This window comes from Anneissia japonica, unplaced genomic scaffold (assembly GCF_011630105.1).
Source record: "Anneissia japonica isolate Jap-2015-1 unplaced genomic scaffold, ASM1163010v1 scaffold2996_len279161_cov141, whole genome shotgun sequence".
NCBI classification, from domain to species: domain Eukaryota; kingdom Metazoa; phylum Echinodermata; class Crinoidea; order Comatulida; family Comatulidae; genus Anneissia; species Anneissia japonica.
Window position 1 is genome coordinate 29,877 of NW_022688879.1, and position 25,449 is coordinate 55,325.

Sequence of the window (25,449 nt, forward strand, 5' to 3'; positions counted from 1 at the left end):
TAAACATGTTTGCCTGTTACGTTGATTTTGTTATTCAAATTGAATCTGATTAATATTTCATTTCATTTATTATTTCCAGGCAATATAAAATACAAAAACCAAAGACACAGCCTGAGGATAACCTAAAGCAAACTTAATTACTATCGAGAGGTTCTCCAAACAGAAACAAGACAACAAACACAAAAATAAAAATAGCAAGCTTAAATAAAAGAACCGCACAGAATAACAATAAAATTTAAGAAACCAGTCAATATTTAAAAAAAAAAAAAATTCTTCCCTTCTTTTTCCTTTCCTCTTTTCTTCTTCTTCTTCCCCCTCTTTTTTATTCATTAAATAAATGGTTATGAAGATGGTACTTAAAATTATGATTATTAATTAGAAGGCCTCTGACAGCAGGTGGTAAAATGTTCCAAATGTACGGAAAAAATTAAAGCACGAAAATTTATGGCAATCAGTTCTGGCATATAAGATTTTAAATCTGAAGTCATCGGCATGTCTAGTATTATTTTGAGGAATGAGAACAGGGTTGACATTAAATTGACGATGTATGCATGATAAAATAAACGATAATAAGAGATATTTCAACCGGGTGGCAATGTGAGTTGTGTTAAGCATAATTAATCTCTCTTCATAATTAAATGATTGAAAAAACATAACCCAAAACAGACTCAAGTAAAGCGTATTTGAACTTTTTTTAAAGCATTAATATGGTTATTTTGATATGGATAAAATGCAGGAACATCATATTCGATCGAGAATAGGCCTACATAAAGCATTATATAATAACATGAGAGTAACAGGGTTAGAACAACGAACTGTACATCTAATAAAGCCAGAATTACACATCAAGATCAAGATGTAACTAATGCTGCTCGTCTTACTGTACCTCACCGACTCAGATTGACACCTGGACTTTAGCATCAGTAGCCCGGTTATTCACTCAAATTGAATAACTATGAAACATTGCATTGCTTAATAATTTAAAAATTGCGAATTAATAAATTGTAGGAACTGCTCCCTAAATTTCAAAGATTTACAAGCAATTGATTAACCACAAACCTAAAGCTCACTTTAGTAAAATTATTATGGATATAAGATTGTTATGATTATGACGTATACAGTAATATGAAAGGCCTAGTATATGACATTCGTTGATCATCACATTACAGTGCAGATAGCAAAGTTGCAAGCAGAGAGGGCGCCATTCCGTATTGATTGAATTGAATTATGATTGGACGACCTGGTCGTCGTGGACGGTACTATGGAGTTGTAAATACTGCCTGTGTTGCAGAAGTAAACAGCAGTAATTTACAAAATGTTTGACGTAGCATTAATGGATGCTGGTGCGCAGGTTGTTCTAGCAACATCTAGTGACGAGAATCACCCACCAGAAAATATGCTTGATGGGTGAGATTGCAAGTATTCTTAATCCTAGGCCTAATTAGTGATGGTGGGTAGTTAGAAGTACAAGTAGTAGTCTACCCAGTCTCCTGACTGTGGTACCTGCGGCCGGTTCCGCCTAGGCTAATAATTTATTGCTTCTGGGGCCAAGACTTGGGCTAAGCCTTTCGGATTCTTTCTACCCAAGTCCTAAGTAGGACGGTACTATGCCTGTGCTGAAACTTTAACCAGTTTTTCATAGGCCCGTGATAGCCCGTGAAAGCACACAACGTTCTCATGGGAATTTTTAAGGTATAACATAAATAACAATATTTATTAACTCCCTGAAACTGATGATTTAATAAGCCTACCTAGACTAGGGCATAGGCCTAGCCAAGCTAGCACCTGCCTAACAGAGCTTGGACCAATATTCGTCACCATCCAATTTCTAATTACCCTATAAATATCAAATGTTATAGTCTATTATTGTGGCAGTTTATTTTAATAATATGAGTTGTCTATAAAAGCTAAGAAACACAACCTCATCATCATCGTCATTATAATAGTATTCTATGTTTTCCCCATTGTACATTTACAGGAGTTTGGAGACATTCTATACGACCACAGGAATGTTCCCTCAGGAATTTATCATCTCCTTTCAATCGCTGATGAATATTAATAAAATAAAACTACATTCCTATCAGGGTATGTATCTCCATCTTATTATTTTGATTGTTATTTTATGTTCACTCATTTACATAAATTCAGACAAAAATTATATTCACAGAATGAAAGCTCCATGCTGAGTTATAAAACTGCCATGGAGTGGAGATGATGTTCTTAGATGTAATCCTAAGCCACACCCCTTGGATACTGTTACTGAGGTCCCACATATCCTTTTTTCAATCTTAAACAAAATAGAAAATGTGCGATTATTAGAGTACGAGCAAATGTCACTGATGTATTTCACTTCCGCCGTGTACACAATAGATTGACGTAAATAGATCATGTCCCGACTTGATGACAAACTTCAAATGATGTGCTGTGGTTGCTTCAAACTATAGACTTAAAAAGCATGAATTATACTTACTATGAGATATAAGCAAAATAAAAATTAGTATAAAAATCTGAATGGTAGAAGCTAAGACAATAACCTTGCCTATATATTATGGCCATAAACTAATTAATTATCTTGCTGCACATTTTTTTAATATATGCAAACATATGCAAGTTAAAGTAAATTCTGAATTTGGATTGGTTTACAGCAGTTACAGATTAACATAATGATCCTAGGCTTAACTCCTAGGAATGGGCTAGCATCTCTAACAAAACTATGTAGTAAATACAGTACTATTTTCACTATTATTCGAATGGAGAAATTGTTACAGACTCTGACACAACATTTGCCAGAAACTGTGACATGCCCTGTGACGCAACCTTACAAAACCAAGACATGTACCATTAATATTAATATACAAGACACAGTGACAGTGAAGGGTGTTATTTAGCCAGGATACATTCGACAGTTGTCTTTGTCCCAAAAAAGAAAACAAAGGACATAAACACAATATATATCTGCAGACTGGCACTCACCCACCACACCTCTCCCAACTCTCTCCAAATTATCTCTGAATTTCAAGGGTGGGGCAGATGTCCTAATGATGGAGGTAGGAGAGAGATATCCTCAACGGGAGCATAAGTGAGCAGTGTCAAGCTGGCCTAACCCCCAATCCCTAACCAACAATTCAGAATTGACAACAATTTAAAAATTTGAAAGGCTTGTTTAATGATCGACACCATCACCGGTAACTTTTCATGTATTATCCTATATGTCATAAGTAATAATGAATATATTTTGTGTTTTTTTTATTTCTAGTGAATGAAGTCAGTGTTTCCAGAAGTGTGCAAAACGACAAGACAGACTTTGAAACATTGGCTGACAAGGCATTCACAAAAACAGAAGGATCACTGCAGAATGAGGAATTCAGTGTAAGTAACAATATTTATAAAATTGTGATGTGCTTATGTGTTGCATTATTGATAAGTAGATTAAGTTTGAGCTAAATAATTTTAATGAGTATATTAAATATATAGTGAAACTAGGCGTATGTCCTTTGAAAAATTTGAAATCAAGGTCGCTTAGTCAGTTATGTTTTTTTTTTTTCTGTAGGTGTAATTCAAGGGCGCGCACCAGTCATTATTTATTTTATTTTTTTCTCGAGTTATTAGTGGGCAAAAATTCATGGTAAAGTTATTAAATTAATGAAAACTTAAGTATGTCCTTTGTCAAAACATCACAAGTTACAGGTATTTTGGGCAACAAATTTGTTTTTCAAATTAAAAACTACAGTAACCTTAGTTTTGCCCTTATCAGTAATTATCATTATCATTATATTAATCTGTAGCTGGTGTAAACCAATTCGAATTCAGAATTTACTTTAATTTGCATATGTTTGAATTTATTAAAAAAATGTGCAGCAATATAAATAATTAGTTTATGGCCATGAAATATATATGATGAGGCAAGGTTATTGTCTATAGCTTCTACCATTCAGATTTTTACACTAATTTCTATTTTGCTTATATCTATTTATATAGTGAGTATAATTCATGCTTTTTAAATCTACAGTTTGAAGCAACCACAGCACATCATTTGAAGTTTGTCATCAAGTCGGGACATGATCTCTTTACGTCAATCTATCGTGTACACGTTGACGGAAGTGCAATACATCAGTGACATTCGCTCGTACTCTAGCAATCGCACATTTTCTATCTTGCTTCAGATTGAAAAAAAAGTTTTTTCAAAGATATGTGGGACCTTAGTAACAGTATCCAAGGGGTGAGGCTTATCGAAACGGCATCCAAGAGGCAGGCTTATTGGAACAGTGTCCAAAGGTCGGGCTTATTGGAATGGTATGCAAGGGGTGTGGCTTATCAGAATGGTATCCAAGCGTCGGGCTTATTGGAACAGTATCCAACGGTCGTGCTTTTTGGAATGATATCCAAGGGTCGAGCGTATTGGAACGGTATCCAAGGGTCGGGCTTATTGGAACGGTACCCAAGGGTCGGGCTTATTGGAACGGTATCAAGGGATGTTTTGCTATGTTTAATTATAATAGTTTAATATATAAAAGTTTAATAATAATAATAATAATAATAATAATAAGAGTCGGGCTTATTGGAACCAAGAGTCGGGCTTATTGGAACGGTATCCAAGGGATGTTTTGCTATGTTTAATTATAATAGTTTAATATATAAAAGTTTAATAATAATAATAATACTATAGCGTGTGTATGTGTATTAACAGTGCCGTAACAGTTATAGGCCCTCACTGGCTAAAGCGGGGGGTCCTGTACTTTAAGGGGCCTGTTTATCCGAACGGTATCCAAGAGGCAGGGCTGATCGGAATGATTTATTACTGAAAGGTTTCACATGTCACAAGATGCAAGTTTTATGTTTTGAATTTAGCTAACTGTACTTATCCTTGTGTTGCTTAATAGCATGGCTATGTGTATGTTTAACTGCTGTAGGCTCTTACTGCCTAATTCCTGTCTCTTATACACATCTAGATGTGTATAAGAGACAGTTCCAGAAGTGTGCAAAACGACAAGACAGACTTTGAAACATTGGCTGACAAGGCATTCACAAAAACAGAAGGATCACTGCAGAATGAGGAATTCAGTGTAAGTAACAATATTTATAAAATGGTGATGTGCTTATGTGCTGCATTATTGATAAGTAGATTAAGTTTGAGCTAAATAATTTTAATGAGTATATTAAATAAACAGTGAAACTAGGCGTATGTCCTTTGAAAAATTTGAAATCAAGGTCGCTTAGTCAGTTATGTTTTTTTTTTCTGTAGGTGTAATTCAAGGGCGCGCACCAGTCATTATTTATTTTATTTTTTTCTCGGGTTATTAGTGGGCAAAAATTCATGGTAAAGTTATTAAATTAATGAAAACTTAAGTATGTCCTTTGTCAAAACATCACAAGTTACAGGTATTTTGGGCAACAAATTTGTTTGTCAAATTAAAAACTACAGTAACCTTAGTTTTGCCCTTATCAGTAATTATCATTATCATTATATTAATCTGTAGCTGGTGTAAGCCAATTCGAATTCAGAATTTACTTTAATTTGCATATGTTTGAATTTATTAAAAAAATGTGCAGCAATATAAATAATTAGTTTATGGCCATGAAATATATATGATGAGGCAAGGTTATTGTCTATAGCTTCTACCATTCAGATTTTTACACTAATTTCTATTTTGCTTATATCTATTTATATAGTGAGTATAATTCATGCTTTTTAAATCTACAGTTTGAAGCAACCACAGCACATCATTTGAAGTTTGTCATCAAGTCGGGACATGATCTCTTTACGTCAATCTATCGTGTACACGTTGACGGAAGTGCAATACATCAGTGACATTCGCTCGTACTCTAGTCGGGCTTATTGGAACAGTATCCAACGGTCGTGCTTTTTGGAACGATATCCAAGGGTCGGGCGTATTGGAACGGTATCCAAGGGTCGGGCTTATTGAAACAGTACCCAAGAGTCGGGCTTATTGGAACGGTATCCAAGGGATGTTTGCTATGTTTAATTATAATAGTTTAATATATAAAAGTTTAATAATAATAATAATAATAATAATAAGAGTCGGGCTTATTGGAACGGTATCCAAGGGATGTTTTGCTATGTTTAATTATAATAGTTTAATATATAAAAGTTTAATAATAATAATAATAATACTATAGCGTGTGTATGTGTATTAACAGTGCCGTAACAGTTATAGGCCCTCACTGACTAAAGCGGGGGGTCCTGGACTTTAAGGGGCCTGTTTATCCGAATGGTATCCAAGAGGCGGGGCTGATCGGAATGATTTATTACTGAAAGGTTTCACATGTCACAAGATGCAAGTTTTATGTTTTGAATTTAGCTAACTTTACTTATCCTTGTGTTGCTTAATAGCATGTTTATGTTTATATTTAACTGCTGTAGGCTCTTACTGCCTAATTCCAGGGGTTCTGGTGCCTGGATTTTAATTAATCAGCATTTTTTGCCAGGACAACAGGCACCAAATGGCCATTGGGCCTCTTAGTATTAGCAGAACGTATAAAACAACATGAAGCCAGGGAACAGTTAAATTTAATTGTTTGCTATTATTGATATAATGTGTAGCGTTTAAGATATACTGTGTCACACGAGTTAAAACCAATTAAAAAAATCAGTTTTGTACTGTATTTGAATTACTTACTTTGTATTGTACATAAAAATTTCCCTATTAAGTAAATACAGTATTAATACCTTTCCTGTATTCTTTTACACTGACTGGTAAAATGACAACAGCAAATAACAGGTTTGTTTTTTTATCTGTTTTTTGTTTGAAGTTTATTTGATCTCCTCAAATGAGTTAAGTTTTATTTGATTTTTTTTTTGGCAGGCAGTATAGATTTTAGATAAATAATTTATTATTTTTTTTATTTTATTTTTATTTATTTATTTTTTATATCAACAATATTTAAAGAGGGTAAGACTTTCAACTTCCCCAAAGGGAGGTTGATTTTCAGGGCCCCTCTTAAATAAATAAGATACAACATATAAACAACCACTTAAGTACAAAAATAACCTAGACATATAAATATAATATGAATGAATAAAATAAATAAATAACAAATGCAAAAATCATTATTTGCTTAGGTAGGTATACATTGTAGGCTCTATATCAGGTGGTTAGACTGTTGTGATTAAACAAAAGGAACACACTTTCACCTGGTTAAACCCTACCTGTTTTAGTTCATTCAGTTTAATTCATCAATATGTACCTTTGTTGTTATGATAAGTACTTTGATATAATAGAGCCTCTCAATAAAATGTATTGCAGTGCTGTAGTATCATTGTTAATTACTGTATTAGTAAATTAGGGGGCTTTCGATTTTTTCGACGACGCGACGGCTAGAACGGAATCACTTATGCGTGACCGTCCTACCGGCATCTACGTTTTCTGCATACGTAGATTGCACCAAATTGCGTCCTAGAATCCACGCGACGAGGAGAACTTAACGTTCTCGCATGCGCAGAAGACTTTTAATGTCCGTTTTACTGACGTCCTACCGTCGTCATGCAATCGGAAGCTCCCTATTATGTATATGTATGTACACCTTGTACTGAACCTTGTGACCTTGTGTCTTTGAGGAAAGACCCTTTACATTTCGTGATACATATATTTTTTCAGTCTTCAGATTTGTATTAATGTTATATTAAATAGATTGTACTATTACCATACACAGATCCGCTTACATACTAGTATATTATATGTTGTTATATAGTATAAATTTAAGAAAGATGATGGGCAAATACAGCAACCAGTATTTAGTATAATGACAAGTTCTTTGTCCACTATCAAATTGTATGTGACAAGTAACGTGTGACATGCCCATATTGGATGTAATATAACACCATCATGCCCAATAGGCCATTACTTAAGATTTTTGCCACGCAAGCAAGCTAGCCGCGCATATTGATGTACGCAAGCAAGCCGCGCATTTTGACGTACCATGAGCGGTTTTAAACCTTATTGACTCAACTCTGCCGGACACCTAGGCTCCGGGTCCTTGTCAGCTGCATCTTGCTTGTATCTTGCTGCAATCAGAATGTTTTATTTATAAAGCATGTTCTGCATTTGTTCTTTAAGCAAAATAAACATTGTGAATTGTACTATCTTACTCCAGTTTCCCAAGTATATTTTTTAACATTTATTCTCATCCACCTACTACGCGGTGTGTTTTATATACAAAAGCCAAAGGCATATGCTATTATAATTCTTTCTGCCGAAGTCAATATTTAATCAGACTATGAAGCAGGGCATTGTGTTTGATGAAACGAGCATATACACCAAACGTAATAGTACATTTGAGTCTGACAGACTCAAAGATAGTGCGTTTCAAAACCTAATGTCGTGTTTTAGTCATCAGAAAAATCCTCGTCGTAAAATTTGAAATATTGCACAATATTTTTATGTTAATTTTATGTTACGGATTCGCATCACGAAAGTGCACATGCCCAAGTTATTTAAGCGGCCCAAATATTCAAAACACAGATTAAATCCGTATTAAAACACCAACAATGACTTTGGCCTGTAAAGGCACGATTATTGTCTTTCAATAGGCCTACGAAAATGACAGCAAAGAATCAAAAATGTTATAGCTAAAATTTAAAAAAAATTTAGGCTACACAACATACAGAAATTAAGGCCAATATGACAGGAAATGAAGTAATAGAAAAATACAAAATAAATAAATCCATTTTTTTTTTAGGAACAAATGAACATTTGACTAATTATGAGACTCAATTTAGTGACCAATTAGATATCAATATCAAAAATATTACCAGCAACCAATAATAATAAACGAGTGAATAAGTTAAAATCAACGCACGAATTGAACGCCTGTTCAAAATCGATCGAGCACATCATACAACACCAGGCCTAAGCCACATGCGATATTCCCACAGTTTATTAATATTACTGACACGAAAGCCAGACTTTACCATAGCGTTCATAAGCAACCTCGGAGATGTACTTCTCGCTGATTCTAATTCTGTTTGCCGCTTGTGCCTGTGAAGATATTCCGGACCTTGCCAGCAATGTGAACCCTTATGGAGAAGTGAAATATTCAAAGTTATCGAGATTAAATCCCGTATCCGTAAGTATTAACTGCAAAATATTTTGTTTCTATATGAATACGACAATAAAAGGGTTAACTGGAAAGTTAAATACAAAGACTACCGTAGTTAAGTTTAGTTGTGGCCTAGTTTTAGTTTTTATCATGATTTTTTACAGTGACACTTACCACATTGATGATGCATGCAGAGAAAAATTTAAAAATCTAAAGATACGGTACATGTACATTTACCTTAATCAAATTATATCAAGGTATCTTTGTTTACAAGAAAAAAAACCACGTAACTACAATAAATTAAACACCTGCTTCTCAAACTTTTTTAGGTGGCGACCCACTTTCAGACTCCCTGTTCTTTGGCGACCCAAGGTATATAATATAATACCATCAGTGGCGTAGGTATGGGCAGTGGAAGTGTAAAACACTGGGGCCCTTGGCCACTGGAGGCCTGTTCAATAGGTCCTTCTAAATATTTAACTTAGAAAATGCGTACTTAAATTTTAAAAGGACCACTCGATGATATTGGGTTTTACATGCCAGCGTCTGTTTAAAAGCCATAAACAGCTGCGTATTATACCTCCATGGTATTATCTTTGGAATTCATTCAAGGCTATTTTTCATTCAGGTATAACGTTGGCTACGATGCACTATAATACCCTTTTCTGAAAGTATATTTCTAAAGCAATTCAAATGTCTGCAAGCAGGTCTTTGTTTGAATTTTAAAAGTTTGTTAAACTATATTGTTCACGTTTTTAATTCTCGTCTGGCGATCATAGTTCATGAATACATTTTACATTTACTTCACTGCAATTTTGGTTGATGATTGTTTCTATTGTTGTCAATGGGTTTATTCGACTGGTTCATTTCGTTGAGTACGAAATTTTCGTTGAGTATTAATTTCATTCGACTGGTTCGTAAAATATACTTCGTTGACAATGAAAATTAATGTAACCAGAATGCGTTAATCAGCGTTAAGTTATGCACGTGACCAAAAAAATATGGCCGATTGGTCAGTTTATTTAGATTAAATTTCAGAAAATAAAAATTATAATATTTAAATGTTGAAGCTTGCGGTACAACACGTAGGTAGTTCTGAAAAGAACTGTTGTAGTTGAGAAAGTCTCGACGTTTCCATTGAGTTGCTTCAATCGTCTTCAGGAGAATCAGAACTACCTACGTGGTGTACTGCAAGCTTCAACATTTATGTTAATACTTCGCCATGCAAACCTTCAAACAATAATAATATTTACCCACATTGAAGTCAAAAAATAATTGTAGGCTAACAGCATTAAAAAACTGGATGAAAACATTTTTTTACGAAAAACCGCCACAATCCGAAGCAGCCTTGATTGCGCAGCGTGTATCGCGGTAACTATGCAGCCATTTTGTTTTGTCGAGTATTACCAGTTTTCTATTCGACGGGTCGTCTTCGTTAAGTAGGATTTTACCACCAGTGCGCAGGTGGGCATGGTTTAACGAAGAACGATCATCGAATACGGCCATAGCGCATGCATTAGGCACTTTACACAACAGGACGGGAAGACGGGTGGACGGTGGTTTTGTGCTCATCAGAGCGTGAAGACCACAGTAAACAATAGGGCACTCAATCCGAATTTCCGTTCTCAACGGCTCCCCGTCCTCTGACGTAAAGTGCCTATTATCAGGGACTCATTATGTCCAATAGGTCGCAGTGTACGCAAGAGCTAGATGTTAAACGAACGAGTTGTCAGGGAAAATTTATGATGCAGAGATAGAAGTAGATGATCTTACTGAAAAAGGTAGATTGTTTCAGAGACAAGCAGCAGTGGATTTAAAGGTGCTCCACCCGTAGGTTTTGGTATTATATGATGGGACATAGAGGAGGATTTGGGAGGAGACTCCTCCCAAAGGTGACGAAGCGGACGGTAACGAGGAAGAAGTTCAGCAAGTTACTGGGGAAGCTTAAATGGATTGCTTTAAAAGTTAATAAAAGTAGTTCATAGATAATGCGTTTGTCGACAGGAAGCCAATCGAGAGACGAATTACTATGGACGTTCCATAAATTACTGGGGTAATGTGACTATCTTTGAGTCAAATTACAGACACGGGCAGCATTATTTTGAATTAATTGAAGACGCTTGATTGAATATGTGGAAAGGTTGAACAGTTAAGGCGTTGCAGTAATCGAGTTTAGACGAAACACCAGCTTGGATAAGTGATTGAGAAATAGCTAGCAATTACAAAGACATTATAATTGTAAGGAACTAATATAATAGCCTAATCAGAAATATAAATGATGATAAGAAATGGTGATGGTGGATGGTGGCGGTGATGTGGTGCTGATGATGATAATGATGGTGGTGCTGCTGATGGTTATAAGGAGGAGGAAGGCGATATTTTCATCACTGTGAAAATCGTTGATGATATATACTGTAATGATGATAATGGTGGTGATGATAATGATGATGAATGATGACGACGACGATGATGAAGATGATGATGACGATGATGATGATGATGTTAAGAATATTTTGATCACTGTGCAAACCGTTAAGGCCACTATTGTTTTTTTTTTCATTGTAGGTTGGCCATGAGCAAATAATGAAAACGGAATCTGGTAAAACACTTACAATAAAGACAGCAGCCGTGAACCCACCTATATTTGGTAATTTTTCTAGCTGTAGTTGATTTATATTTTAGAATAAAGGCTACATTTTCATATAAATAATATTTTTTTATTTTAATCATCAAAATATGTACTCTACATGCCAAGTACACTGTTATTTTAACTTCAAATGATATTCTGCACTTTTGTAGTTTAAGAGAGCAGGTTAGCTTAGTCGGCAAATCTGGTAGTGCCATTGTATGTGCGTTGAACCGTGGAGATCTCTAGGTACCCTGTTCAATTTTTTGCCTCTCCTTGTGTTTCAGCTGGAGGGCTGAAATACAAGTTACAATAGCGCACTGTCTTTTGGATGAGAAGTTTAAGCCTTTGGGCCCGTGTGCATTTAAGGCCCATGTGCACGTTAAAACACAGTACACTCTTCGGAAAAGTGTAGGGGATTGTCTCCCGGTGCTCAATCACCACCAGAAGGACCCCACTGGAAAAAGTCTTCTTCTAGACTTTCGTGGGCTCTCCTTGGTGTTTACACCGAATAAATCCAATCCAATCCAATCCAAGTAATTCTCTGAAAAGCCGTGTGGCCTGCATAACACGTCACCTTTAAAGTTATGTTATATTGGTAACATTTTGATTGAAGTTATGTTAATATTCCATTATCACCTTACCATAATCATTATCATCTACATCATCATCATTATTATTAATATTACTGTAATTATCAATTTTGAATTCAACTTTTATTTCGGAATCACATATCCTTATCAATACAATAACAAAAGAAAAAAACAAATATCAGATACAAAGACTATGCATTCAGGAGTAGGGACATACTTCCCTAAGGTCCAAATGATCCACACACCCCACCCTAAACAAACTATGCATTACACCTTTTTTTTTTAATTTTTTTTATAAGAGCACATTTTATAAGATCACTGAGGCTGACATTGCTTAAAAAAGTAAGAACAAAATAAGAACAAATTGAGGCTGAATTAAATTTCAAATGAGGTTTATATTTTTAAAAACCAAAATAGTATATCTGTACAATATGTGCAGTAGGTGTGACTGTAATACCCTCTATAATACAGTACAGTAGTAGGTGTACCTATCTGACATTTGGGGGCCATTTTTTGTGGGGTCACTTTCACCTACATTCCATTCCAGTACAGTGCATACTGCCGTACAATTAAATAATTTTTTGTTTAAAAGGTGTGTAAACTAAGAAAAAAATAAGAACATTTTGAGCCTGAAATCGGCCAAAAAATAAGAACACTGAGCCTGGGCAAAATTTTACTGATTCTTATAAAAAAAAAAGTGTACAGGGCTAACTGAACTAATTACTGGGGTAGAGGCGTTACTCCATTAAGGTGCTATTGACCCGCATACCCCAATGATGTTCAATCAAGTTCAACCGTTAAACATATAGGAGGTCTCTCCACATAGGCCTAGCTACCAACTCGCATTGTGCGGAACGGTCCCGCATTTTAAAGTGATTTTGAATGAAACACGCATTTTGTGGAAAAACATGAGTGATCATAAATTTGTCACGCATTTAGCACAAGTCAATGTGTGATAACGAATTCAGGGGAAATGTATTTAAAATTAGAAGAAATTGGTTTTATTAAATATATAAAGAAGGTAGCTTTCGTTATCTCGTTCGTTTCGAGAATTAATTCAGCAGGGAAAATTACCGTACTCTTTCCCCACCAAAACAACCCAGTCAATTTAGTAGAATCTAGTCGCGTGCGGTCTTACGCGTTCATTGTCACAACCAACCGTTGATGTGACTGGAACCGGCCCACACCGAGGTTCCTCCCCTAGAAACCTGGGGCTCTGGCGCCCCCCCCCCCCACTTACAATCTCTCAGGTTGGTAAATGCTCCATCTGCTATACATCTTGGAATCCAAGAGAATAAGTTTATATTCAACTGTATTGTTTTTCATTACGTTACATATAAGCCTTTATTATTATTATTATTATCATATTTATTATTTTATTATTGTAATTAATAGAGATAGAGAATTATCTTACCGACGCTGAATGTGAGTATATCAAAGGCCTAGCCGAGAAGAAAGCAGACTGGAAACAAAGCATCACTCTACCGAATGACGGCCTTAAAGGACATTTCGAAGGAGGCCATAAATTAAGTTTCGAGACCGCCGACAAAAACAATGATGGTGTTGTAGACGTGTTAGAGTTTTGGAAAGTAAGTATGAAATGCCAAAGGCAACTTTAAACGCAGTCGATTTTCAAGCACACTCGATTTACTGTCGATTTTCCATAGGTAAGGCCTCCTGTACAGAATTCTATGATAACCATTGAAGATATACCAGAATTTCTTCAGCTCCATAATTACGATGAAGACGGAGACGAAAAATTGACGGCTTCCGAATTTTCGAAAATTGACGTCAAACTGATGTATCAGTGAAAACTAACACCATAAAACGAATGGCACGCATAGACTAATAATTGACGGCTGTACTCGCAACTAGTATCGGATTGTCGATGCCACAGTAAGGACTGTACGCACGCGCTATGTTCGAAAGCGGAGATGTGCGTCCTTTTGTTGAATTACCTTGTGTCGATTGACCGTGGATACAACTGGATACGCGCATGCGCATTTCATACCACGAATTGGCTTATTAAGCTGGTTTTCCACTAGGCGAATTTATTCGCGCGAATCAAAGCGTCGGTTCGCTTCCTGAGCTCTGATTGGTTGCGCATTTTTTCGCTTCGCAAAAACTCCGATAGGAATGTGAATGCGCATGCGCATGAACCGACGCTTTCGATTCGCGCGAATAAATATGCCTAGTGGAAAACCGGCTTTAGAAAAGAAATGTCACGCGTTAATAATTTTTTTTTGTTTCAGATTGTGTATTATGAGGTTGGGGGACACTATCATGCGCACTTTGATACTTCAGCTCATAGCAAAAGCATTCCGTGTATAAATACCCGTGAATTAGACGGAGTAGATGGAAACGCTAAACTCGATTACAGTAATTATCGATTATGTAGGTACGTCGTAATTATCGATTATGATAGTCAATTCCGGTAATCATGTAAGCATGATGCATTTCAAGTGAAATAACTAAAAACCAAATTGATCTTATCGTAATGTTATAATGTTATATTAACGATTTTCAGCCTCTACGTTATTTTGCTGATGTAGGCATACAGTATACTGGTACTGGTACAAATAGCCGTCTTTTCTAAAGACTTTAACAGACATTGACTTGACGTCATTAGTAAGATATTGCTTTTACAACACAATAACGTTGCAGAGCAATGCTACTGTATACAGTATTTATTAGGTCTATCTATTTATTTTAACTTCAGTCAACAGCAAAATCGCCAATACCAGTGTAGGCCCTACCGACCAACAGAATTATCTGCACAGATGGTTTAATTGGCAACGGATCACTAGCTGTCTTTATAATATACAGTAAAGGCCTACAGGTTATAGCACTGTCGCCATGTAGAAAAGACGTTTGCTACAACTACCATGGCCCTGGTGTTCAGCCAGTCCGATGATGACGGCCCCCGGTCATCGCCTTATGTCACTGTTGTCTCCAGCCTAGAATGAATTAAATACCAATGGGTTACTTACTCCAACACGAGGCCATTGGATTAACAGTACTGTAATTCAATTATCATTAGAGATAGTTAAATGTAACATTATTGCAGATACTGTATTAACAAATGTACACACGAATAAGAACTATTTTATTGCAATTTTCATAAAAATATTGATTTATTCCCACACAAATAGAAGACTTGTCAATCAAATAAAAAAGTAGTACTGTATATATAATTCTAGATATAGGCCAATAGAGTAACAATAGTATACCTTGTATTACAGATATATAACAATTATGTACTACTTAAATGATGTTGAGGAAGGAGGAGAGACAGCATTCCCCATTGCCGACAATGCAACAGCTTCCGAGCAGGTAAGATGTTATTAGTTCCTATGCATGTAATGCAATAGGAACTATTATAACCACTCTTGCTATTTCCTATGTTTTTTATTGTTTGTAGTGTGTGCGTGTGTGTGTGTGTAGACATGTATGCAAATGCGCATGCGTCAAAGAAAAGTTTTCCGAAATTTTGTTTTACATCGCGATGCGATGCGAAGATCGATATGAAGTTTCTGCAGAGTTCAGTCAGGGCTCTCGCTAACCGACCGGAAAGTCGGCATGGTTGAAACTATTTTGGTTTTACGGCAAAAAAAACTGCTGTAGGCATAGGTATTCTGAAGAAGGCCTAAAATAAAACTAAAATGTTTTAATACTTGCTGAAATACATCGTTTTTTCATTTAGATCTCCATTTTTCACTAAGTCCATGCGACGTTTTTTTTCTGTTGTATACGTATGAGTAGTCATATGAAGGTACTATTATATCCCCGAAAGTTGGCTGTGCAGCAATGTACCCTTTGAATGCAAACTGAAAACAGGTGAAAATATAAAGGCAGCCGACTGTCGGGTACATAACGCCAGACTATCTAGCTTTCCACAAAAACATGAGGCCTAAGCTAGGCCTAGTTGAGTATTACTGCGATGCGAGGGTGGTTAGATCATTCAATCAATGATATCGTGTTATCGTCTAATACAATTAAATATTGTGTGTAATATTTAAGAATGCACCATGTGGGTCGCTTTCTTTGTTATGTCAGGGCTCGATTTAGTACTAGCCCGGCGTACAATGTCTAGTAAAAACCGCTCCGGGCTAGCCTATTTACTCCTCATGTTGCCCGGTTGTCTAGTGGAGAATTAGCAAGAAAAAAATTTTCATTTAAAAAAAAAAAACGGAACTTTCGAGACAATCCCTGCACAGGAGGTACCGCAGCCCAGAGAGTACACTCTAGTTAGCTTTCAGCTCTCCACATGCGTGAGTGTTTAATTATTAAGATGTTCCCCAAGTCATTCACCCACCAACCACTACTATGTGGATGGCATGTTATCTGTCTCTATAGAAGATCGTTTGATCGTTCAATCTGGTTAATTTAGGTAGTTAGAACATTTAATTTAATGTACAGTACTACCTTATATTCATATTATTTTCTCATAATGATATTTTTAAAATGTTCAACTTTTAATAATTAAGTACTTCAAGGCTATAGGTAGGCTAGCCTAGCCTAGGCCCTAGGTCTTGTCTAGGCCTGGTAGCCTAGCCTGGCCTAAGCAAGATTTATTGCCATTGGGGCGAGTGACTTGAGACCTAAAGATTTAACAGGTGCATTGTTTTGATTGATTTCTGGGCCCTTTGTTAAATATTAGATAGCCAAAGTTATAACCAGGGAGATGTAAAACATGCTCATCTGTCCTGTCCCTGTTATAACCAGAGTCGATTTTGCAGCATGGGTGATTTTTTTAAATTTATTTATTCAACAATATTTTGAGAGGGTAGCTCAAACAGCAAGAAATTGAAAATCAACCTTCAAATTTAATTGTCGCTAATAAATATTGTGAAACAAAATTTTTTCCTGTCTGTGGGCTAGTAAAATATTCTGTGGGCTAGTAAAATCTCTAGTAAATTAGCCCAGTGGACTAGTTACCAAAAAAAGTTAGGGCAAGCCCTGTATGTGGTAGTAGTATACGTAGCAGAGTGACGACAGCAAGCTAAGCTTAGCCCAGTGCCTAGATCGTGTACGTTCTTGATAATCGTAATGAAAACTTCGGGTGACAGACGATTTGGCCCAACTGGTGTGGAAGATCGGACCCAAGATATTTTCAAATAAATTGTAGTCCTTAGCAGGCCGCTGCCAGCACTCCCACTTTTGATATCGTTCCAAGCTACTGTAAAATGAAAATATTGTATACCTAGCAAGGCCCTATGCCTACGATATTTTGCTAAAAATGTTACTGTAATTTGCCTGTCGAATTACATTACCAATGTGGTCTGAAATCACATATAAGTATGTATGTTATAATGTATGTATGTATATATATATGTATAATTTTTGCATAAAATGGGTCCACTTTTTGAAAAATGCGTACAGATTTTTCATATTTTTGCTTAAAATGGGTTCACATTGTTTGAATTCACGCGTAAAGTGGGTCCACCCTGGCATTGGTTACACTGACAGTTAACCTATTAATTATAAAATCATGGGCTTTCGCTTTAAATCGGCGGAATAACATTAGCAGACGAGAGAACAACCTAATACTGGACGTAACTGATGGTCATTCACTTACAGTACGTAAAATTAATGCACAGAAAATCTACTTGACTCTTCACTCATAATTGATTTATTGAAAACACAATCAAAATACACACACATGCTTGTTGGCCAAGCCTACATAATGAAAGTTTGCAATTGAAACATAAATGAAATTAATTAATAATTATACAATTAAGTTAAAAAAGTAACAGTACGTAACATTTTGGTTAACTAGCAGCAATATTATCAGACTGCAGTATCTGTCTCTTATACACATCTAGATGTGTATAAGAGACGTGTTTTATTATTATATTATTATTGTAGTTGTTGTTGTTGTTAGTAGTAGTAGTAGTAGTAGTACTGTACTATAGTAGTAGCAGCAGTAGAAGTATATTCAGTTTCATTATAATCCTTTTCTTGTAGGTGTTATTTGCTGGAGGACAAATGGGGGATTTGAGTAATCATTGCAAGGACGCTAGATTGATAGTAACACCAAAGAAAGGCAAAGCTGTCATGTGGTATAACCACTTGTTGAATGAAGAGGGTAAGCCGAGTCTTGAAAAAGAAATAAAGACCATTACATTTCATAAAATTATACTCTGTATTGCAATCAATAATTATTTGATTTAAACGACAAGAAACTGACGTAGCAGTAGGAACCATTTAAAATCATGTTCCCTTGTTTCTTTGAGATACAGTAGAACCCCTATTAAGGAGACTACTTCGGCACCAAAAAAAGTGTCACCTTAATAGGGGTGTCCCCTGAATAGGGGCACCCCTATTCAGGGGACACCCCTATTCAGGGGACACTAACAAAAAATGCAAAATTGTCCCCTTAATAGGGGTTTTTGGCATGTTTTTATACAATCATGACATATAATTCTGTATAATTTTATTTTTATTGACATAACAATCAGCTAAGTAGAATTAGAACTAATTTATAGCAACAATTTTCAATGTAAATACAATACATTTATAATATGAAATCAGCACAAATATAATTAAACCAACCATAGTTTTTTATTTTTATTTTTATTTTTTAAATAAACCTAGAGGTCGGGGTTTCAGTCCCTCGCTGTACTGTACATTGCGCTTGTGTCCTTGAGCAACTAGGCACTTTATCTGCATTGCTTCTCCTGTATCACCTGTCTTGTCGGTCTTGTAGGTAGACCATACAGGCCTGTATGGTACATGTTATGCCCTCCCAATTTCATCAAACCACCACTGCGCGGTTCTCTCCACACATGAGTATATGGGTACCTGGTGGGATTGCCAACTCCTGCGATGTTTACCAGCAGCAACACTTAAAACATAAGGACCCAATGACCAGGGAAAAAGAAGCGCTTTGTATCTACTAAGAAAAGGTGTTGTATAAATGATGTAAATAATAAATAATAATAATAATACGGTGTTCCCAATATTATTTCATGATGCAATGTTAATGACCAAATATTCCTTTAATTTATTTAAAATTTGAGCTTTCTACTGGATTAACGTAGCATGAATAGAGTAACGACATAGAATTAATAGAGCATGTTGTGTTATGTAGGCCTATTAGAATCCTATACGAAGTACACGAAAAAAAAAAGGAAGACGAAATCCCCATGGTTAAGGGTCGAAATTGACAAGATTGGTTTATATGAAGTAACAGATTCAGTAGGCCTATACCAACGTTTACTCTAAGGATTCAGGGGAGAAAATTCTGGTTTATTGCTCAAAAGGTGTTAAAATATGAAGTTGAATGAATATTTCTTACTTTGAGACTGCTGTAGTTGTTGTGATACAATGATAAAAAAAATTAAGTGTCCCCTTAATAGGGGTTATTTGTCCATTTGGCACACTCAAAAAGTTTCCCCATCCCCTTAATAGGGGTGTCCCCTTAATAGGGGTTGACTGTAGTGTTAAAAGTGTCCCTTTAATAGGGATTTCCTCCGAATAGGGGTTTCCCAAAGGAGGGGTTCTACTGTACTTCATTCTAATAACATCGTCTTCTGGATGGAAGACTGTCATCCGCCTTTAAACCTTGGTAAAAAATGGCATAAATATAATGATGTAGCAGTGGTGGCGCCAGCGGTGGGTGGGGAAAGGAGCATCCACTCCCCACCCCCCTTCGTCAGACAGGCCTGGACCCCTTAATTATAATTATTTGTCTATCCAAATAACGTTATTTTGATTTCCAATCCCCAATATTGTGGTCGAAAAGCACATTTTGGACCATACTAAGCCATAAAAAAACCCCACCCTGTTAACTCTCCTCGTGAACCCTACCGTTGGCCCCTTGGTTCGGATATGTCGGACCCCTTGTTGACAAATTTCTGGTGCCACAGCTGTGACGCAGTCAATACTATACTGTTAGCAACTTAATTCACCCTTACCTTTTTAGGTTGGCTGGGTCAAAAGGATAGTTATTCTTTTCATGGAGGATGTGACATAAAAAAAGGCGTTAAATGGATCGCTAATCACTGGATACCGATTGACAGTGACAGGGAACGTCAACTTCGTTACTTGGACTTTTGTTATAAAAAATATCCAAATAAACGCACGATAAGCGACAATGATCAGGAACAACAACAGAATTCCCACCAAGAAGACAACGACCACCACCAACAAAATGACCAACAACAACCTTTGCAGGAACAACATGCACACCAAGAGGAAGGCACTGGACATCCCCAACAGCAGCAGTCTGAACATGGCGTCCAACAAGAACATCGACAAGCATACATTGATCAAAATGACCATCAACAAAACCAACAGGAAAACCAACAGCAACAAAAACAACAGGAAAACCAACAGCAACAAAAACATCAACATGAGGACCAACAATTGGACAAAGCAGAAAATCAACAACCCCAAGCCAGGGAAAATCAACAACCCCAAGCCAAGGATGAACACGGTGAAACTACGGAGATACCTATCAAGGACGAACTTTAAATCGAAATGAGTTGTGATTGAGATATCGGACCAGTAGGCCTACTGTCTAGATGTGCTGTACTTTATATTTAGCATTTAATTTATCTCCTAGGCGGTTGTTAAACCTGTCATGCGTTTTGACGAGGATGACGATAATGATAATAATAATGACGGGGACAGACGATGACAAATACCAGGCATTATATTTATGTTTAAATTATTAAATATGTTGATTGAATTTAAATGATGTATGATACTAATGTTGGCGATGATGTTGACCACTATGATAGTGGAAGGTACTGGTGGTGATGATGATTATGACGATAGTGACAATGATCATGACGAATAACTATGGTGATGATGTAGAGGTTGATATTGATGACTTTATTGTTACTATAATGATGATATTGTGGTCGCGAGCGTTGTCAATCTCATCGTCCTCGTGAATACCATCATCATTCCCGTCGTGATATTTAATCATTGCTGAATGTTCAATAATTTTTTTTGTACCATTCTTACCAATGTTTGCATGTATTAGTTACACTCAATGCCGTAGCCAGCTATTGGGACAGTCCCACACAATTTTTCTAATGGGTCCACAAAAATGGATCCACATTTTTAAAAATGGTTCCAAATTATGTAATTTTTGCATAAAATGGGTCCACTTTTTGAAAAATGCGTACAGATTTTTCATATTTTTGCTTAAAATGGGTTCACATTGTTTGAATTCACGCGTAAAGTGGGTCCACCCTGGCATTGGTTACACTGACAGTTAACCTATTAATTATAAAATCATGGGCTTTCGCTTTAAATCGGCGGAATAACATTAGCAGACGAGAGAACAACCTAATACTGGACGTAACTGATGGTCATTCACTTACAGTACGTAAAATTAATGCACAGAAAATCTACTTGACTCTTCACTCATAATTGATTTATTGAAAACACAATCAAAATACACACACATGCTTGTTGGCCAAGCCTACATAATGAAAGTTTGCAATTGAAACATAAATGAAATTAATTAATAATTATACAATTAAGTTAAAAAAGTAACAGTACGTAACATTTTGGTTAACTAGCAGCAATATTATCAGACTGCAGTATAGTGTAATATCATTATCTAAATCAGAAGTCCTACGGGTCATGTGACAGTCACATGAAGGCGCTGTAACATCAGAGGGCTTATCAAAACATGGCCTATTACACTACACTGCAGACAATAAAAGGACTGAAATAGGATGATTACATGGTGCAATTTGATTCGGCTGCATTTTACAGTACTTGCCTTAGGTGTCTTAAAAAAACAGTGGTGTAACGAATATAGCCATGAGGACTGGGGGAAAGGAAATGACAGGGGCCCTTGCGTGCCTTTTTGCTCATGAAGATTTTGAGGGGCGGGTAATCTCTCTACCCAATTCCATGGCTGAAAAGACTGGTAAAGGCTCTATATTACTGTGCTGGGTAGCAGTATGCCCCTTTTGGTTAGGGGTCCAGGGCTTCACCCATAAGGGCTCACAGGCGTTATGCCACTGCTTCAAAATACTACCACATTATTTCTAATTTCCAAGCATGTTTGTGAATTGTCTTTTTGCTGATAATATATAAAAGAATCAAAGATAATCTGAAGTCATAGAATTATAATTCTTTAATTTGAAAGACAAATGCAGCATTTCTTTGGTTACTATACAACTAATAGTTATATATACTTGCATTAAAAAAACAACAATTTTGGTTTTATGTGAAAGAAAATTAAATCATATATATATTTACATATCGCTGCTGAAGCAGCAACTAAAATAATCTTCCAATAATAGGTGAATATTTTCATTTCTTATTTTATTAACATCATAATTTTAAATAGTTTACCAATTCCTGTTATTTATTACTATCTACATGGTGTACCGTAAGCATTTAATATATTAATTTATTATATTATTAATAATATTTGCATCCAATACTTATAAAAATAGAACAATTTGTATAGTTTGTTGACTATGAATATAGTACTGAAAAACTGTACCCTGAATAAAAAATCAATAACTTGTCTTGTGAGTTTTTTGTCACTTCTCTCCACTTTCATTAAACATACTGTCGATGAAGAAATCCATGTTAATTTCATCACTGATTTGCTAAATTACATGAACTTAAAACATACGAAGTAAGCTATTCATATGTTGAATTTTAATATTGATGTTTTAGCCAATCACAGATGATCTTTCACTCCGTCTTCCATAATGTATTATTAGAGTGTTAATGTAAAAATTACTGTAGCATACAAGAGTGTTACTTATAATACACAGAATGACAGATCTCATTAGCATATTGTACTTATACATATACGTATTAAACATCAAATATGCGGGGATCTTTTGGATAGGAGACCTGCTGGACACCCGCAATGGCTAGCAGTTGATTGATTGGTCGATGGTCTTGATCTGCTTTGTCACGGTGCATGAAGTGCACTTGTTCTCCTAGATAGAAACATTTAAAGTCATATACAATCTAGTAATATAAACATTTAAGAGGATTAAAAGGTCTTACAAAGATGATTGACAGGTGATTACTTTGGCGAGATAAGGAGTAATTTGGGCCTAAAGAAACGATCAATGCTTTCTTCGGCGTAGACGTAAAATGATATAAAGGTGCTCACTTGGGCCTTCAAAGATAAAAAGGTGCTCACTTTGGCCTAAAAAGATTATAGAAAGATGTTCAATTTGGACTAGAAAGGTAATCGAGAGGGTACGTGCATGGTTTTGGCTTAGAAAGAGGGTGGGTAGTTAGGGTGCTTATTTAGGCATAAAAAATGAAACAGAGGTTTACTTGGGCCTAGAAAGGTTATGTGTAGAGTGCTAACTTAGTTACAGAAAGATGATAAAAAGGGGCTTACTTGGCCTAGAAAGAAAATATAAGGAGCTTATGCTGGCCTACTTAGAAGACGAGATGCTTACCTTTGCCTAGAATAAACGAACCACCTTGCTGTTTAACATCACCTTGGAAGTCTCCTGTTTTAATTGCTTTCCATGTACTTTTCAGGATTCCACCAATCAGGGAATGCTTCAAGTGCTTACTTCCTGAAATTTTTTATTTAAAATTCTGTAAACATACTCTAACACTCATATTTTTTATTAATGATATATTAATTTTTTTTTTCTAACAGCGAGTGAATATTCAGGATGTATTCTCCAAGTTATGGGTTATTCTCCTACATTTACCAAAATTTATACTATAAAGCTCAATTTTGCAAAAAGCATTATCCTAAAGATTATATAAAGATTTTGAAAACACAGCAATGTTTTTTTTTTAATTTTTCTTCACAAGTTACTAAAAAAAATCTTTAACAAGTGAACGAAATACTGCTTAAACTGACAAGATTTATGAGTTTGAACAGACAAAAATTATGAGTTTGAACAGACAAGATTTATGAGTTTGAACAGACAAGATTTATGAGTTTGAACAGACAAGATTTATGAGTTTCTATCAGTATCAGTATTTTAATTTGAGCATTCTGTTCCCAAGTAAGAAATTTTACTCAGAAAATAAATATTCATATTTGGCACCAATATTTTAGTGTGTGTTGGTGACTACACAAAGGTAGGATAGTCTAACTTAATAAATTTCCAAGAAAATATGTTTGGTATTACAGTACATGTCTATTTTAATTAACACTGTAGCCACCTACAGTATGTTAGCATTAAAGACACTAAGGTACAAATCATGTATAAAAATAGGCAGATGCCTTACATTCGTTTACATAGCATGAAAAAGTGTAAAATATCATAGTCTTTTTGGTAAATATGAATAGATACATATTTAAATCAACACCTTAAATTAAAACAAAATTAGTGCATAGAGTTTCATGTGGGCAATCAATACTCCACAACCTTATTTTTCTGAGGTGAAGACATGTCACTTCTATAAGTTTTTAAACACAGTAGAACCCCTATTATGGGGACAAATTCAAAATAAAAAAGTAGGAATATAAAAATTAGCAGTTTGGTTTACTGTTGTTTTTACTATATGGATGTACAGTGTTAATATACAAAACGTGCAATTTTGAATTGACGTGCCATATATAATTGCTCATTGGTCAGGTAGTTTTAGAGGGCCCATCACCAAACTTATAGGGAAGCTTATTTACATCATAATGTACATCTAGCATGATTTTGAAATAAACCAGAGCCTTGCAGGCGTCAACGTTCCTATGCATGATACACGACTTTTAGAAGTATATATACGTGTATATATATATATATATATATATATACATATATGTATATATATACGTATATATATATACACATATACATATACAAATATATATATATATATATTACATACATACATACATACAAGCGTTCATTTGTGCTTAGACCTCATGCTCCATGGTATTTGTGCGACCACCATAAAATGAAGGTTGAACGCCGACGTTTGGAACGCAAGTGGTTGAGATCTGGTCTTTTGGTAGATAAACAACTGTATCGAGGCCAATGTACCAAATACAACGAACATCTTTGCAAAGCTAAAGCCCATTTCTACAAAAATAAAATTTTGGGGTGTGATCAACGCAAGCTATTTCGTGTTGTTGACCAATTAACATCAGTTAGCACCTCAAACTGTCTTCCTTCATATGATGATCCCAAAGTACTTGCTAACAGGTTTTCTGATTTTTTCAAGTCAAAAATTGAAAAATATTGCAGCACACTGTTATCTGAC

General features: G+C 35.6%; 3 protein-coding genes across 3 annotated transcripts in view; 2 read left to right on the forward strand and 1 right to left on the reverse strand.

Annotated features, from left to right (window-relative positions):
• The first annotated feature begins 1,232 nt into the window (after window positions 1-1,232).
• LOC117124144 (intraflagellar transport protein 25 homolog) lies at window positions 1,233-4,910 on the forward strand. Its single transcript, XM_033270294.1, has 4 exons — window positions 1,233-1,407; window positions 1,979-2,085; window positions 3,257-3,369; window positions 4,010-4,910. Exons 1-4 carry the CDS (start codon window positions 1,316-1,318, stop codon window positions 4,115-4,117), a joined length of 420 nt encoding a protein of 139 aa, XP_033126185.1. The 5' UTR covers window positions 1,233-1,315; the 3' UTR covers window positions 4,118-4,910.
• Window positions 4,911-8,735: 3,825 nt separating this feature from the next.
• Window positions 8,736-22,064, forward strand: LOC117124091 (transmembrane prolyl 4-hydroxylase-like). The gene is made up of 8 exons (XM_033270235.1): window positions 8,736-9,084; window positions 11,623-11,704; window positions 13,672-13,865; window positions 13,944-14,083; window positions 14,489-14,674; window positions 15,519-15,609; window positions 18,244-18,364; window positions 20,204-22,064. The coding sequence occupies exons 1-8, from the start codon at window positions 8,956-8,958 to the stop codon at window positions 20,752-20,754; spliced, it is 1,494 nt and encodes a 497-aa protein (XP_033126126.1). The 5' UTR covers window positions 8,736-8,955; the 3' UTR covers window positions 20,755-22,064.
• The window catches only part of LOC117124137 (peroxiredoxin-like 2C), a 7,229-nt gene continuing 3,425 nt past the window's right edge, over window positions 21,646-25,449 (reverse strand). Inside the window, exons 6-7 of the mRNA XM_033270282.1 lie at window positions 23,685-23,807; window positions 21,646-23,207 (exon numbers count right to left, since the gene is read on the reverse strand). Coding sequence (XP_033126173.1) covers window positions 23,080-23,207; window positions 23,685-23,807 — 251 coding nt within the window. The 3' untranslated portion in view covers window positions 21,646-23,079. The remainder of the gene's footprint in view (window positions 23,208-23,684; window positions 23,808-25,449) is intronic.